At 40.0% G+C, this 17,609-nt stretch overlaps 2 protein-coding genes across 2 annotated transcripts; both read left to right on the top strand.

The window, feature by feature from the left end:
* Window positions 1–363: 363 nt before the first annotated feature.
* LOC114530396 (uncharacterized protein K02A2.6-like) lies at window positions 364–4,742 on the top strand. The gene is made up of 2 exons (XM_028552019.1): window positions 364–914; window positions 2,539–4,742. Exons 1-2 carry the CDS (start codon window positions 368–370, stop codon window positions 4,740–4,742), a joined length of 2,751 nt encoding a protein of 916 aa, XP_028407820.1. The 5' UTR covers window positions 364–367.
* Window positions 4,743–13,878: 9,136 nt separating this feature from the next.
* Window positions 13,879–16,350, top strand: LOC114530397. The gene has a single exon (XM_028552020.1). It carries the CDS (start codon window positions 13,879–13,881, stop codon window positions 16,348–16,350), a length of 2,472 nt encoding a protein of 823 aa, XP_028407821.1.
* The last annotated feature ends 1,259 nt before the right edge of the window (window positions 16,351–17,609 follow it).

Genomic DNA, 17,609 nt, shown 5'->3' on the forward strand with positions numbered 1-17,609 from the left:
AAGAACTACAAGAAGAGTTAATTCGGGATAGAATCATTTGTGGCATAAAATCGGACAGACTTCAAGCTCGATTGCTTCGAGAAAACGACTTAACTCTAGACAAAGCCATTAGCATATGCAAAGCAGACGAAGAATCTCGTAAACAACTTAAAGACCTGGGGCGGGTTGTTCAAAAGCCGGCTAACGCTATCCCAGGGCTAAAATGGCCTAACCCAGGGATAAATTTTATCCCTAGGTTAATTTACGTTGTTCAAAAGTGGGCTAGCGCTAACCCAGGGACAAACGATGGGCTAAATTTAACCCAACTCAAACAGTGGGTTAACTTTAGCCCAACACTTTTAAAATAAAAAAAAAAAAAATAAACAACATGGATGGCCTTCCGTTCAATTTATTCCGTGTTGTTTATCCACGTCAAGAACGAACATATCGTCCACGCAATCTAAACGTGATTGGCTTTAATGACAGCCAGTTAAGAGCAAGATATAGGTTCGGCCGAAATGCCATAAAATACATAACAAATCTGCTTTACGATGACCTTGTCAGGGATACACAACACGGCCATGCTCTTTCTCCGGATTCACAAGTACTCATCGCACTGAGGTTTTACGCAACAGGCAGCTTCTTACAAGTTGTTGGAGATATGTTTGGTGTTGATAAGGGTACAGTGTCCCCTGTCGTAAGAGATGTGTCCTTGGCACTTAACAGGAGACAGCAAGAGTTTATTAAATGGCCAACAAACGTAGAAATCGCAGACATCAAAAATAATTTTTTTGCACTAGCTGGCTTTCCGTGCGTAATTGGGTGTATTGATTGTACCCACATCCGAATTCAGGCTCCGTACGTGCACGAGTACAATTATGTAAACAGGAAGCGGTATCACTCGATCAATGTACAAGGAATTTGCGACCATGAAGGTAACATTATATTCATATTTTCCTGTACACACTGATGAAAATGCTGTTAACTTCAGATTTTGTTCATGACCAATTTTGGGGATGTGGCACTTTACTGAGGTCTCCCCACCCTACTACAGATTTTGTTTTGTAAATTGCATTACTAGCATGGATATGTATTTGAACTGTTCTCTTGGCTTAGTGTTTCTACAAAGAGTGGTTATGGGTTGGTGGATTTTCTAAATATTTTAAAAACGTTTTAGGAAAATTCATCAATATTGTGGCACAATGGCCAGGAAGTACACACGATAGCCATATACTGCATACATCAAACATATGCACTCACCTGGAGAACCACCACCATGATCTAGATGATGGTGTTCTGCTTGGTGACAGTGGTTGCCCTTTAAAGGCATTTTTAATGACCCCATACAGCACCCCAAACACACCAAATGAGAGGGCATTCAACCGAGCACACAAGAAAACAAGGGTGACGATTGAAAGAACATTTGGAATGCTAAAACGGAGATTCCATCTACTGCATGGGGAGGTGAGAATGCAACCGGAAAAGGTGTGCCAGCTCATTGGTGCATGTGCAATATTACACAATATTGCACATGCACCAATATAAGACTCTTATATATTTTACAGTAAACGTTTTGACTTTTGATTTAATAAAAATATTTATATAAATGACTGGGAACTAATAACGTTGTGCCCAAACCTGCCCGAAACACATTATGCAATTTATTTCATATTATTTCATACCTGTCTCAAACCCATCTAGTCCCGTGAACAGAGGCGTGTTTTCAAACAATTTGATTACCCTCTCTTCTACCGGAGATGCTTCTTTTGGCGGAGGGCCACCACCTGTACCCTGTTGTTGTTTCTTTATGAGGGCAAAAGATTTTTTAGCGCCGCTCGTCAGCTTTTTCCACTTCTCTTTTACCTTGTTTACCGTCCTATTTGCCACTCCCGCCGCATTTATCTTGCGTGTGATCGCGTCCCAAACCGCATTTTTGCGTTTATTTGTAATTGCATTGGTTAATTTGTTAACCCTGGGTTAACTAACCCTGGCGCTGTCCTTGCTTTGAACAACGCAATTTTAACCCTAGGTTAGTTAACCTAGGGTTAAGCATTTTAACCCAGAGTTAGCACTAACCCAGGGTTAAATTTAGCCCGCTTTTGAACAACCGGCCCCTGACGAAAAACGATAGTTTTAAAGTAAATTCAGTAAAGAATAGTTCAAGAAAAGTGAATAATGAAGGCAGACCAGCGAAGTTTAAGCGAGAAAAACAGAAAATACCATCGGGCGGCTCGGGTGAAGTAATAAAATGTGGCAAATGCGGGCAAGACCATCCGAGCAAGAAATGTCCTGCATATGGCAAAGTCTGTCATGAATGCCTAAAATTAAATCATTTTGCGAAGTGTTGCCGCTCAAGGAAAGTACATGGAATTGATCAACGCGATATAGATCCGGATAATTTATTTGTTGGAACGGTTCACAAGAAACCCGAACAGTTGACTAAAACAGAATTGACGAAAGACGAGTGTTTTATAACTCTAGAGGTTCACAAGACACCGATTAAGTTTAAAGTTGACACAGAATCGCAAGCGAACATAATTCCCATGTCGATTTATTGAGAATTGAAAGAGCCTAAAGGACCGCTTCAAACATCAAAGACCTCATTGACAAGTTACACTGGTGATAAACTTAATGTTGTTGGCAAATGCATATTGAAATGTATGAACAAACAGCTGAACTTTTTCGTGAGCGAAACAGATCAGTATCCTATACTTGGTTTTCAAGCGTCACAAGAACTCAACATAATCAAGGTAGTGATGGGTACTAATAAAGAGGGAGATTTTGAGGAGAAATATTCAGAGGTATTTAAAGGCTTGGGGTGCCTGAGGGAGCCATATCACATTGAATTGGATCCAGAGGTGTCACCAGTAGTAAATCCAGCGAGAAAAGTTCCTGTAGCAATAAAAGGTCGTTTGAAGCTTGAGTTAGAAGAAATGGAGAAGCAAGGAGTTATTCGTAAAGTGGACAGACCGACTGACTGGGTCAATTCAATAGCAATAGTGGAGAAACCAGGAACGGGGAGATTACGAATATGCCTGGACCCGAAGCATCTAAATGAAGCGATCAGACGGGAACATTTCCAATTACCAACAGTAGAAAAAATAGCGTCTCGGGTGTCTGGTGCAAAAGTGTTCTCCAAATTAGATGCAAGACATGGGTATTGGCAGATACCATTGGATGAGCCAAGCCAACTCCTAACGAGGTTCAGTACACTGTTTGGCAGATATTGCTTCATGAGAATGCCTTTTGGCATTAAATCCGCACAAGAGGTTTTCCAGAAGAGAATTTTGCAACATTTTGATGATCTTGAAGGCGTAGCCACTGACATTGATGATACACTCATTTGGGGATCGGATGAACAGGAGCATGACGCACGATTAGAAGCCACCCTACAACGTTGTGAAGAAATAAATCTTACTTTAAATGTAGACAAGTGCAAGTTCAAGATCAACGAAGTATCGTATTGTGGTCACATCTTTATGAAAGACGGAGTGAAACCTGACGAATCGAAGATTAAAGCAATTCAAGACATGCCGACACCTTTGTCGAAGAAGGAGATTGAAAGATTACTTGGAACTGTTAATTATTTAGCAAAATTTGTACCTAACCTCGCAACGATCACAGCTCCAATCAGAGAACTGCTGAAGAAAGATATTGAGTTGTGTTGGTCCCACGAGCAGACAAAAGCTTTTGATGAGATTAAAGAAATTCTTACTCCGAAACCAGTTCTGAAGTTTTTTTATCCAACTAAACCGGTTATAGTGCGTTGTGATGCCTTGCGGAATGGACTTGGTGCAGTTCTGATCCAGGAAGAACAACCAATTGCCTATGCGTCTCGTTCCATGACTGAAGCAGAAATAAGATACACGCAGATTGAGAAAGAACTTCTCTCTGTTCTATTTGCTCTTGAAAGATTCAATGCGTACACCTATGGCGTGAAAGTCCTTGTTGAAAATGACCATAAACCACTTGAGATCATTTTAAAGAAATCCTTACATGATGCGCCTCTGAGATTGCAAAGGATGTTGTTAAGATTACAGAAATATAACTTCACCTACAAGCATAGACCGGGCAAGGATCTGATGGTAGGGGACACTCTATCACGGGCACCACTTCCCACTACAGATTCAGAGTTAGAGAAAGAAATATCGTGCTATGTTCACATGGTGATGTCAAATCTTCCGGCAACAGATGACATGATGGCGAGACTCAGGATTGCCACAGAAGAAGATGAATCGTTACAGCAGTTGAAGAAGACTGTTCTGAACGGATGGCCAGATTCGAAACGAGAAACACCAGTCGAAATTAGGGAGTATTGGCATTGTAGAGAGGAGATCTCAGAGATTGATGGGATCCTTTTGAAGAAGGAAAAGATCATCATCCCAAATTCCCTCCGACCAGAAATGTTGGAAAAGATTCATGCTGGACACATGGGCACCGAAAAATGCAAGAAGCGGGCACGGGATGTTCTGTTTTGTCCAGGGATGAATTCGCAGATAGAAGAAATGGTTTTGAAATGTTCGACCTGTCTCGAATATCGACCATCAAACCAGAAAGAGCCCATGATTGTTCAACCAACTCCCACGATTCCATGGGATACTGTCGCCACTGATTTGTTTTACTGGAACAATTCTAACTATCTATTAGTCGTGGACTATCTACGTTATTTTGAGATTGCGAAGTTACCAGATATTAAGAGCAGCACTTTACACATGAAATCTATATTCGCTAGACACGGGATTCCAAGAGAAGTAAAAGAGTGATAATGGTCCGCAGTACATATCACAAAAAGATTGGAAAGTTTCGAAAGAGTGGAATTTTCAACATACGACAACCAGTCCACACCATCCACAAGCTAATGGTCTGGCTGAAAGATCGGTGCAGACTGTCAAAAACTTATTAAACAGAGATGGAAAAGGTCCTTACGTTAGTATTTTAGAATATCGAAATACACCCATTGATCAGATTGGTTCACCAGCGCAATTACTGATGAGCAGAAGATTAAGATCTGTCGTCCCCACAACGAAGTCTTTGCTACAACCCAAGGTCATTGAAGAAGATCTAGCGAGTTCAAAGTTGATAACTAAGAAAACCCTTCAGAAACTGTATCACGACCAAGGCTCTAAAGAACTTCCTACAATATCACAAGGCGAGCAAGTGCGCATGAGACAAGGAAAAGTATGGAATCCAGCTGTGGTAATTAGTAAAGCACATACACCAAGGTCATATATCGTGCAAAGTCCAGATGGAAGCACTTATAGGAGAAATAGGAAACACATTCTCAAGACGAAAGAAGGAAACTCACAGTCATTTGGAATTGAAGATTGTGATGACACCAGTCAAAGCAATGATCGCACTAGTCAAAGCAATGAAAAGGATGCAGTTGGTACAGAACCAGCAAGTGATGGTGATAATGCAGTATCTCTAGAAGAAACACCAGAGGAACAATTACCGGTAACACTTGATAAACAACTTAGTACATCTCCACTAAAGACTAGAAGTGGAAGAATAATCAGGAAACCAAATAGGTTTAAGGACTATTTGTTATGAACATTGGATAATAGTTAATTGACAATTAATTAAACTTTAAATCAATTAAATTACTTTAGAACAATAGAAAAAAACAACTTATACGTTTATAGTTTAGTATAGTATACTTTTATTCATTTAAGAAGAGGGATGTTGTATTATTGTTTAATATGTTAATTTATGCATAGATTTAGCTATATAAATGTGCTGTACTCATGTTAGTATGTTATATTATAATAAATGTTACACATACAAATGGACAAACATAACACACACATCCCATTTACCCCTGTCCATCTGAAACTGATTTCCTCAGTGGCTATGCAAAAATAGCAACAGTATTTGAAATTACAGTGTTTTAAAAATATCATGTGCAATGACTTGCTCACAACTTCCTTCCGTATTTATTTTGAACAATTCTTATATTGTTGAGACAACTTAATAACCCAAGAGCCTCAGTGCTAGCATCTTGTGGTTCCATATTGGATATTCCCAAGCAAACATCACACATGTTACAACAAGGTTCTTTATAATCCTCAGAAAAATATTGGACCAATTGAAGATTCCTGCATTTAGATATGATGCAATATTTGATAACCTTTTTTCTTCTTTTTAAATCCCGGTGGTCGCTCTCGGGTAATAAGGAAATCATATGCATGTGTTGTGTATGGTCCTCAAAACGAAAATATACATGATGTTGATTCTTCTCCATCTCTGCCTGCACGGCCGAATTCTTGGGCATAACTTTCGAGTGACTGGGGTAAACTTAAGTGGATAACAAAACGGACATCTGGTTTGTCAATTCCAATCCCAAATGCAATAGTTGCACACATTACCATGGCTTTTCCATCCCACCAAGCTTGGAAGTTCTCTTTCTTCTTAAATGGATCAAGCGCACCATGGTAATATATGGCATTAATCCCTTGCACTTGCAACAAATATGTCAGTTGTGTCAGACCTTTGAAGACAGTAAATGATGCCACACTTGTTTTTGTGTTCATTCAAAATTTTATTTACCACTTGATCTTTACCATCTCTTTTCTTTGCTTTAACAAATTGTGAAATATTTTTGCGGGTGCATGTCTCTCTGACCATGATTGGGCTGGTAATTTGAAGAGATGAAATAATAACACCTTCAGTTCTAGAAGTACATGTTGCAGTTAAAGCAACTATTGGACACTTTAATTGTGAAAGAAGTCTGAGTTCTGCATATGCTGGTCTAAAGTCAAATCCCCACATGTCGACACAGTGGCATTCATCAATAACAATAGATTTCAGCGTACCATTTGTTTTCATATTCTGAAATGCACTTCTCATTTCCTCTGTTCCAGCAGTCTCAGGTGTGACAACCACAAAATTATATGGAGAGTTACCAGGTACCATGTTATGCATGATGGTATTTTGATCATCATTGGCCACTGATGAATTGATATATGCAACATTAAGATCCTTAGATCTTAAATGTTGTACTTGATCAAGCACAAGTGACAAAAGTGGAGAAATAACAACAGTCACTCCACCAGCTATTATAGCTGGAATTGAATAGCAAATTGTTTTTCCAGCAGCAGTAGGGAGAATAATTAAACAATCACTACCAGAAAGGATAGCATTAATTGCTTCTTCTTGTTTGCCCTTGAACATTTCATACCCAAATATGGTTTGCAACACGCTCAGTTTTTTGGATGATGCATCAGAACCAGTTATAGATAGACTGTTGGTGTTGTCTTGCAATTGTTGTATCGCAACAGAATGAATTTGATCTTGAGCTGGTAGATTTTGCAAGGACTATAAAAATTCAAGAAACAGTCTGAATAATAATTTCTTCATGACATATCGTGAATTCAGGGCAACTATACTTTCACACACACATGTATTTCAATTCATAATGAAGTCATGGGAAGTCATAATTGCATATTTAATATCAAGTGTTGAACTGTATTTCACAGTACTATAAACAACATTTTAAAGCTCAACTAAGACTACTTGTTCTACTACTTGTAAATAACTATTCTACCATTCCTACTATCTATCTAGCTAGTTTGTTCATTTTTTCAATAATTTTTTTCCTTCTTATTTCCGGCCTATTAAAAAATTCTTCCCTTTCTCGCTCCTGGTTCGCTTCCCTTGAATTATGATTTCCCAGTCCCTTCCCTTCGTCTTCCCATCATTCAGCGCGCCCCATCATTCAGCGCGCCCCATCATTAACCGCGCCTTAGGTAAGCGACTGGGGACGAGTCGGTGTCAGCGAATGCAAAATAAACATGCCTTCACCATATATGAGTACAAGACAGGTGCTTTTAAAGAGTCAAAATACTAGTTAATGTACTCCATTTTGCCCCAAAATGGTGGCTAGTTACGAAGTTTGTCATGTGTGACGTCACATGCAAGTGGTCTATATACAACAAATTTTAATGACTCATGGAACTTAACTTATTACTTTACATATCCTTTATTATTTTATAGAAAAAATATTTATATCACCTAATCCTTGATTGTTTTGAAGAGCATAGGTAATTTTCATTTTTTTATTTTTTTAATAAATAAAAGTATGAATCTTCTACAGCACACATATGTAACAGGTGAACCACAAGAACGGTTGGAGAAGGCAAATTAATCATGACTTTGCAAAATACATGTTTTACAAAAAAAAACATACTTGTATCAACAAAATAAGGCAAATATTTGTTAAAAGCCAAATGCATTTTACCTATGCCTATTTGACCACACCCTTTTGTTGAAAATTTCAGCCCTCTATTATGTTAAAAAAAAATGGTTTAGCCAAAAATGGAAATAATTTGTTATTTTTTTAATCAATTTTACTTACAGGTATATGAAAAATGAGCTACGCACTCTTAGACCCCCTTGACACTAGAGCGAAAGTTTCCGGATTCATCATGAAAGCGGTATGCTTTAGTACCGGATTCGTGTTGCTATTTACACACGCAGCAACGAATCCGATAGAAAATGTACTTGGTTTTAAGCCATATCCGGAAACTTTTAATCCGTAAAAGTTTGTGGAAACTTCGTATCCAGAAACATTTGAATCCGGAGAATTTTCTTGTGTAAACGCTTTGCACGACGAATCCGAAGAAATTCAAACGTGACGACCAAACAATTCTCCAATAACAAGTAATGTGAGTGTAAATGGACAAATCCGCATATACAGAGACAACTAAAGTGTAGTGTAAACACCTGACGAATCCGATACATGTGTGTAACAATGAATCCGGATAAATTTACAAATCCGGAAACTTTCGTTCTAGTGTGAACGGGGTCTTAAAGTAATGTGTCCAGAGAGAGATCATGGAAATGTTTGCCGAGCTTGCCCTGTGGTAGGATCTGTTGCAATATATATATTACTGTAATCTTGTGCCTGTTGTACAACATATCTCATAAAACATAATTAATAGTAGCTATTCAATTACTAGGGTGATGGTACTCTTATTGAGTCATTTGATGCCTGTTTTGGCTTCACTCGTAAGAAAGCTGCTGGGTTCAGTGTTCGAGAACCATTGCATGGGGGAACATTTTTCAGCAATCAAGAAAAAGTTGATTCCTATCCTACACAACCGAAAGTATCAAAGATTAGACACAGTGCTTATTTTTTGTTTGTTCATTAACATAACGTAACAATAAAAAACTAGGAATGCATTTATTTATAGTTATTGGGTAACAAAGTAAACCATAATTAACTACTGTAACTAATTGCAAATCTGGAGATTGGCCGTGTAGCCTCGGAGTCTGGCCGCGTATATTGAGGTGAAATCTCAATTTTTGTCATTCATTCTGGTATGCGTTCTATATATGGAAGTTACCTGGTATGGTATGCATTCTATATATGGAAGTTACCTGCGTCTGCGAACCCCTGCAAGGTTATTTCCGTCATATTGCCTGAAGGGAAAAAAACTGGCTTCGAGCCGCGCCAGCCCGCGCGACCCACCACTGACTCACTGTTGTCGTACATAGATTAAACCCGACAATAATGTCGGGAAGAAGGAAAACTAAATATCTCGGTAAGTATTTGGGCTAAAGACCCCGGAATACCACCAAACAATAGAGCTTGAAAAGACGATTTAGTAAATAGATCAAACATGTTTGATATGTGAGAAAAGGTTGCATGTGGCATGTTATCACCACGATGTATCCTTTTCAGAGTTAATTATTGACGTTATAGTGAACTTTATAGATTAGAGTGATTGACAGCTACGCTGGGGGTAATAACGAGGAAGCGTGCGATATATTTTTTGATATTTTGTGGGAGAAGTAACATAGAACGAAGAACATGTTAATATAAAGAGTTTAATAAGAACATATCGATTGTTATAAAGCTGCAAGGTCATGTAAGTAGATCATAGAAATATTGTTATTGTTATAGTGGATTGATAGTAACATTCTATTGCATGTATTTTAGTGAATCGCCTTGATAATAGCGCCTTGAAATAGCGCCTGGAAAAGTCTGAATAAAATAAAGAGAAACCAATCGATCATATATGGTGATATCTAGCCTTGTAGCTATTTTAGAACTGAAATAAATCACGAAACTGAAAGAATATAACATCATTCAATGACCTTGTCGATTTCGATCGAATCTTGACTTTGTTTGGTGGAATCAAATACACGAACGTCTTGTTTACGTATTACGCATTTGAAATTCTGAACCGAAACGTATTAAACTCGAACAAGTTATGCGTTTAAAACTGATATAAAACGTTATAATGGATAAACCGAATGAGAAAGGCGAAGAAAGTGTAACGTCTAGTGAAAAAGGCGGTGAAAAACCGCCCGAAGAGCCTGATATTCATGACAAATATGCGAAAAATAATACGAGCAACACCCACGAAAATATCGAAGCTGAAATCGAACTAGGTCTACGGCGTAGCAGAAGACAGAAAATACCGAATTATACTGATAGAGAATCTGTAGAAAATGAGGAAATATATCGCCAAAAGCGTAACTTAGGCGGTTGCCAAGGGCGTGTAACAGCCATGATAAATCATTTAGATAGTTGTATCGCGAACGGGTACGGACCCGACGACATTATGGGGCTCATAGAATCCCTTGAAAATGCATGGAAAATCTATAATATTGCGTACGGAAAGTATATCTCGAAGAATTTGCCAGAAGAAGAGTTCGCGCGTGTCGAGGAGGCATATTCAAGTATTAGTAAAAACTATACTTCCTCTGTTTGTGGAGCGCAAGAATGGGTACGTCATTGTCAATTAATGACGATGCAACAGCAAGCCACAGCACCTTCAAGCAAAAGTGTTTATTCAAAATCGGTTTCGACAAAATCTTCGAAGAGTTCAAGAGGGAAGAAAGCTAAAGTGGAGGCAGAATTGAAGCGATTAGCAGCTATCCAAGCCGAAGAAGATGCGATGTTTGAATCTGAGTTTGAAAGGAAAAAGATTGAGATAGAATTTAAAATTCGTGAGAAAGTAAGAAAGCTGAAAGCAGAGGCTGCTCTCGCAGAGCGAAAGGCAGAACTAATACAAGATGATGACAGTGATGACCTGTCGAGTCCGAATGGCGAAAACAAATCTAGCATAAGTAATAAGTCTCTACCAGTCAAGAATACACAATTAACAAAAATAGAACAGACCGAGTTATGGGCAAAATCATGTCCAAGCGTAACATCAAATGATCGCGCCGCCTTTAAAAATTTAGAGCCCACTTGGTGTGATGACGACAAACCAAAACGGGATGACAACAGAAATGACATGATAGAAAGTAAAACTGGAAAAAACGAACATGGTAGTTTACACCATACCAAGACTGCTGGATGTGAAAATCCTAAACCGGAAGCGAGTAAAAACCAGATTTCGGATGCTCAAGCAGTAATGTTAAAAGTAAATATGCTTCAAGCGATGCAACCCGTGAAATTTGATGGCAACCCAGCGGACTTTCCTACTTTCAGAAAAAGACTAATCGACAATCTTGAGGATGGTATTCTAAATGACAGTCAAAAAATTGAGTTTCTCCCTAAGTTTGTGTCGGGAGAAGCGTATGAAACCGTTAAAAGAGTTACCGGCTGTTCTTACCCGGATATCGTCGCGATTTTGCAAGAACGATATGGCCAGCCAGCAAGAGTGGCTGCCTCTTGTATTGAGTCCTTGATATCCGGTCCAAAGTTAACGAACACTGACTACAAAGGATTGCGTAACTTTGCTGAACAGCTCACATCGTCTGTGAAAAGACTTGATACTGAATACGAACAAGAAGCAAGCACAACATCGAATTTAAACTTGATCGCCGCCAGGCTTCCAAGCTATCTGATCAACAAATGGGGAGACGCGTCATACTCGATAAGAGAAAGTGGAAGAAAGCCACGACTCAAGGATCTTGCACAATTTGTCAAAAGACAAGCGGCCATCAAGAATGATCCTGCGTTTATAGGATCCATCACTGGGAAAAACATGGATGTAAAGCCAAAATTGGGCGGATGGCGCGGACGGAAGAACGAAGACACCAAAAGAATGAGGGAAACCCTGACATACAATACCGATCTTGAGAAGAAGAGAACAGAGGAAGGTCGTGAGAAAGATAATAACAACCCGAAACCCTGGAAAACAAAATGGCCAAAATGTCCATGTTGTCCACGGTCCCATCAACTCGCCTTTTGTCCAGAATTCAATAAGAAAGATTTGAATGCAAGATGGGAAATCGTGAAGGAACAGAGACTATGTCATGTGTGCATGAAGGTTGGACATTTCAGAGAGAATTGTCGCAGTACCGACTCCTGTCCCTGTGATAGTCAGAGGAAACATCACGTGCTGCTCCATAACACGAGGAAAAAGGATGATAATAATAACTCTAATGACAAGAAATTAACCGAGGATACAGAGGAACGCAACAAATTACAACGTGATAAAGAAAAGAAGACCGAACAGTATGCAACAATAACAAACACGGCCTCGAAATTGGTGTTACTTCATGTAGTTCCTGTGCAAGTAATATCTCCTGAGGGAGCATCGCTGACCACATATGCTCTATTAGACAATGCCTCACGCGGAACAATGATAAGTGCAGAATTAGCAAAAGAGTTAAATCTTAAAGGAAGAAAGGAAACAATTTTGGTGAACACTTTATTACAGCAAGAACAACAAGAATTCGAAGTAGTTGAGTTTGACCTGCGACCCGCTTCATCGGAAGGAGAGAAAATTAAGGTCAAAGAGGGTCTGGTGTCCGAGAAGTTTAACATCGCTGAAAGATATTTACCAAAAGATGTCGACAGAAACCTGTATCCGCATTTGGCTGACCTTGACATACCAGATGTAACTCTTGGCAAGGTGTCGGTGTTAATTGGCAAGGACGTGGAAGAAGCACACGAAGTCATGGAGATTCGTAAATCGAAGAAGCCCGGTAGACAACTACAAGGCCAACGAGGCCCTCTGGGATGGGTCATAACAGGTACTCTAGATGGTGATTCAATGAAGAAAGACGTAAGCGTTAATTACAATGACTGTGATAAAACATTGCATGAACAAATTGAGAACTTCTGGAGTATCGAAGGGTATGGAACAAGAGCCACTGGACATGAAAGGGCAGAAGATTACCTTCCAAACGGAAGTATGTCAAAGGAAGACGAACGTGCGCAGAAAATATTGGACGAGACGTTCAAATTGAAAGATGGTCACTATGAGACAGGGCTTCTATGGAAAGATGATAACACAATTTTGCCTGATAACAGGAAGCAGGCTGAGAAGAGACTAGAAGGCTTGAAACGACGCTTTAAAAGAGAACCCGACCTCGAAACGAAATATCGCTCGGTAATGGAGGACTATCTCGACAAAGGGTACGCACGTCGCCTTTCACCAGACGAAATCCGTGAATCCGGACCAAGAAAATGGTAGCTACCCCATTTCCCGGTATTAAACCCAAATAAACCATGAAAAGTGAGAATCGTATTCGATGCCGCCGCAGAATTTGACAACACCTCGCTCAATAAGAACCTACTACAGGGACCAGACCGCACGAACAGCCTGGTTGGTGTTCTATTAAGATTTCGCCAAGAAAGCGTGGGAATAGCAGCTGATATCGAGAGTATGTTCCACCAAGTTAAGGTTTGCCCGAAAGATCAAGATTCACTGAGGTTTTTGTGGTGGCCAGACAACCTTGAAAAACCTCCGGAAGAATACGTGATGACAGTCCATTTTTGGTGCAACTGATTCCCCTTGCGCAGCAAATTCAGCTCTGAAAAAAACAGCTGATGATAACGAGGCAGATTTTGATCCAGGAACTATAACTACCGTGAAGAAGAACTTCTATGTGGACGATCTTTTAAAGTCCCTAAATACGACTGCAGAAGCTATCCATCGAGCAGAAGAATTGATCAAATTGTGTGAGCTAGGCGGTTTCAACCTGACGAAGTTCATGAGTAATGACCGCGACGTACTGTCGTCGATTGCTGCCGAGAAACGAGCCGATCCAAATCTTGACCTCAGCTTGGATAAACTGCCCATTGAAAGGGCTCTCGGCACACGCTGGAATCTCGAGTCAGACGAATTGGGATTCAAAGTATCAGAATTGAAGAAACCTGACACAATGAGAGGAGTTCTGTCCACGATATGCACTATTTTCGACCCTTTAAATCTCGCTGCACCGGTAATGTTAGTGGCAAAGAAGTTAATGCAGGATTTGTGGAGAAAGAAGTATTCCTGGGACCAACAACTTGAAGGAGAAATACTACGCAGATGGCAATGTTGGAAGGAAAGTCTTCATCTCCTGAGTAAAATAACGATTCCAAGATGCTATTATACCAATCCTCAGCACGAAGAAAGTACCCTGGAACTACATAATTTCAGTGACGCATCAGAAGTAGGATATGGATCCGTCGCGTACCTTCGTATCAGTTATCCAGACGGAAAGATAGAGTGCTCGTTCGTCGCTGGAAAGGCGCGAAATGCACCAGTAAGGACCGTTACCATCCCGAGGCTCGAACTGCAGGCGGCCGTTTTGGCTGCACGAATGGGCAAGTCTATCAAAATAGAGCTGGAGCTTGACATTAAAAGAGTGTTTTTCTGGACGGACTCGATGATCACCCTTAGCTATATTAACAACGAAACGCGACGCTTTCAAACCTACGTTTCGAATCGAATCGCAGAAATCCACGAACTAACGTCGCCTGAGCAGTGGAAACACTGCCCTGGCGCTGAAAACCCAGCTGATGACGCTAGCCGAGGATTGGAAATGCCCTTTTTTCTACAAAACGAACGGTGGTTGTCTGGGCCAGCTTTCCTTTTACAGCCGGAAGAAAAATGGCCGAAGACCCAGCTACAACATGTCCCAGAAACCTCACTCGAATTGAAGAAAGAAGTATATGTCATTGAAGTTAGCCATGTGAAGTCCTTGGATGAACTTATCAACAGTACCTCATGCTGGCTGAAATGTTTACGGAAGATCGCATGGCTCCAGAAGTTTGTTAAATGGATCGAAGGCAAGAAAAGGAAACCTCAGTCACGAGACGTAAAACGGATCACATTAAAAGACCTCGAAGATGCGAGACGTAAAGTGATCAAGCTCGTTCAAAGGCAAGCCTTTAAGGAAGAAATAACGAGGTTAGTAAAGAGTCTGACGGTCAAGGGCAGTAGGCTGGCAAGTTTAAAACCGATCCTGGACGAAGAAGCCATCATACGAGTCGGGGGAAGAATATCAAAGGCACCAATTTCCCGAGATGCCGCAAACCCAATGATATTGCCAAGGAAGCACCATGTGACTGAGATCTATATTCGTTTTTTGCACGAACAGAACGGTCATTGCGGGCATGAACAAGTTCTGGCGCTATCAAGAGAATTCTGTTGGATCCTGAAAGCACGTGCGGCGATAAGAGAAGTTTTAAACGGATGTATCAAATGCAAACGACGAACTGTAGTAAGACAGGACCAAGAGATGGCCGAACTGCCTAAGGCTCGACTCACTCCATACGAACCAGCCTTTACCTATTCAGGAGTGGACTACTTTGGCCCCTTTTTTGTTAAGCGTGGAAGAGGAAAAACGACCGAAAAACGATGGGGAGTGATATTCACCTGCATGAACAGCAGAGCAGTTCATCTAGAAGTAGCGAGGTCGCTAGAAGCCGACGATTTCATTTTAGTCTTGGTTCGATTTTTAAATCGAAGAGGACACGTGAAAGAAATGCGTTCTGACAACGGAACAAACTTCGTCGGCGCCGAGCGTGAAGTCCGAGAAGCTATCCAGCAGCTGGACGAAACGAAGATTAATAACGAGTTATCTAAGAGAGGATGTAAATGGGTTTTTCATCCACCAGGAGCCTCGCACATGTCCGGTGTATGGGAAAGACTGGTTCGAACTGTGAAAAGAAGCTTGAAAGCTATAGTCGGGAAAGATCTAGTAAACGAGGAAGTTCTGCAGACGGTTTTTACTGCAGCTGAACGTATTGCAAACGCACGACCGCTCACCCGGAATCCACTAAGCCCAAACGACGATGAACCCCTTACGCCAAACCATTTCCTTAACGTTCGTCCAGCGATTTACCTACCCCCCGAGATTATTTCCGAGAATGACAAATATAGTAAGAAGAAATGGAGACGAGCGCAACTACTTGCAAATCATTATTGGAAAAGATGGCTGCGGGAATATATACCAACATTACAAGAGAGAAAGAAATGGAATGAGCCCAAGAGAAATTTGCAAGTTGATGACCTGGTACTTATTGCGGATGATAATGTACCCAGAAATACGTGGCCAATGGGAAGGATCGTAGACGTATTCCCTGGTCCGGATGGACGAGTAAGGACAATTGACGTAAGATCAAAAAACTCGGTATACAGACGTCCGGTCGCGAAAGTTTGCTTACTAGAAGCTGCTGATAATCAAGATATGTAAAGGACAGTCGTTCAAACGTGGTGAAAATTAGAATCGGTTTATGATGAACTACATCTACAACAGATCGTTCATGGGGGGCAGGATGTTATCACCACGATGTATCCTTTTCAGAGTTAATTATTGACGTTATAGTGAACTTTATAGATTAGAGTGATTGACAGCTACGCTGGGGGTAATAACGAGGAAGCGTGCGATATATTTTTTGATATTTTGTGGGAGAAGTAACATAGAACGAAGAACATGTTAATATAAAGAGTTTAATAAGAACATATCGATTGTTATAAAGCTGCAAGGTCATGTAAGTAGATCATAGAAATATTGTTATTGTTATAGTGGATTGATAGTAACATTCTATTGCATGTATTTTAGTGAATCGCCTTGATAATAGCGCCTTGAAATAGCGCCTGGAAAAGTCTGAATAAAATAAAGAGAAACCAATCGATCATATATGGTGATATCTAGCCTTGTAGCTATTTTAGAACTGAAATAAATCACGAAACTGAAAGAATATAACATGGCAGAAAACTCAGAAAAATCAATCCACAGACAGTGAGCTGTTGGCTGAGCAAACAGGCACGAGTAACCCGTAGCTCAGCTGATAGCTCTTGTGTGCTGCAGGCTTAAAATGCATGGGATTTATTTATTATTCAATATTACACATCAAAGTGGCCTAATCTATAAAATATTGCGCAAAATACAAACTAAAATGGTTACAGCAGGTTAGTACAATTAGTTCACATTTTCAGAACTATTTTGATATCTTTAGCGTCAAAATCGAGCCTTTAGAGGATTTTTGCCGATTTTTGATGATATGATGATGATATGAATTATCACATCACCGGCAATACTATTTCACAATAATACAAATATTGGAAAAAAATCAGGCAAAAAAAGCTGAAAAACTGACCCCTTGGTCCAATTTTACATCAGGAATCGATTTTTGGGGTCAAATTTACCCTAGGGGGAAGGTATCAGAGTTTTGTTCCCTTTTTCAACCATATGACAACATTCCGAGCAGTAAGCCCGCGCTTAACTCACATGAATATAATGGCGAATTGGCAACATATCAATCTAAAAAAACGATGTATCTACTGAGGACAATTTCCTCCTTAAAATGGTTTAATTTTTATTAAAATCAGTCAAGTATTCCCACAGAAATCGCAAGTTAAAATGAGCTAACCACTTTAAGATGCCATCTGATCCGATGACAATGAATTTTAAGATTCAATACGAATGGCGGTCATAGAAAGTTTTCGTTT

This window comes from Dendronephthya gigantea, unplaced genomic scaffold (assembly GCF_004324835.1).
Source record: "Dendronephthya gigantea isolate DGI-Jeju-01 unplaced genomic scaffold, DenGig_1.0 000062F, whole genome shotgun sequence".
NCBI classification, from domain to species: domain Eukaryota; kingdom Metazoa; phylum Cnidaria; class Anthozoa; order Malacalcyonacea; family Nephtheidae; genus Dendronephthya; species Dendronephthya gigantea.

Bases quoted from the DNA above. Each gene is read 5' to 3' on its own strand.
- LOC114530396 (XM_028552019.1), top strand. From the start codon at position 368: ATGGATGGCCTTCCGTTCAATTTATTCCGTGTTGTTTATCCACGTCAA. The intron at 915-2,538 runs GTAACATTATAT...CGATTTATTGAG, and splicing joins AGGAATTTGCGACCATGAAG to AATTGAAAGAGCCTAAAGGA.
- LOC114530397 (XM_028552020.1), top strand. From the start codon at position 13,879: ATGAGTAATGACCGCGACGTACTGTCGTCGATTGCTGCCGAGAAACGA.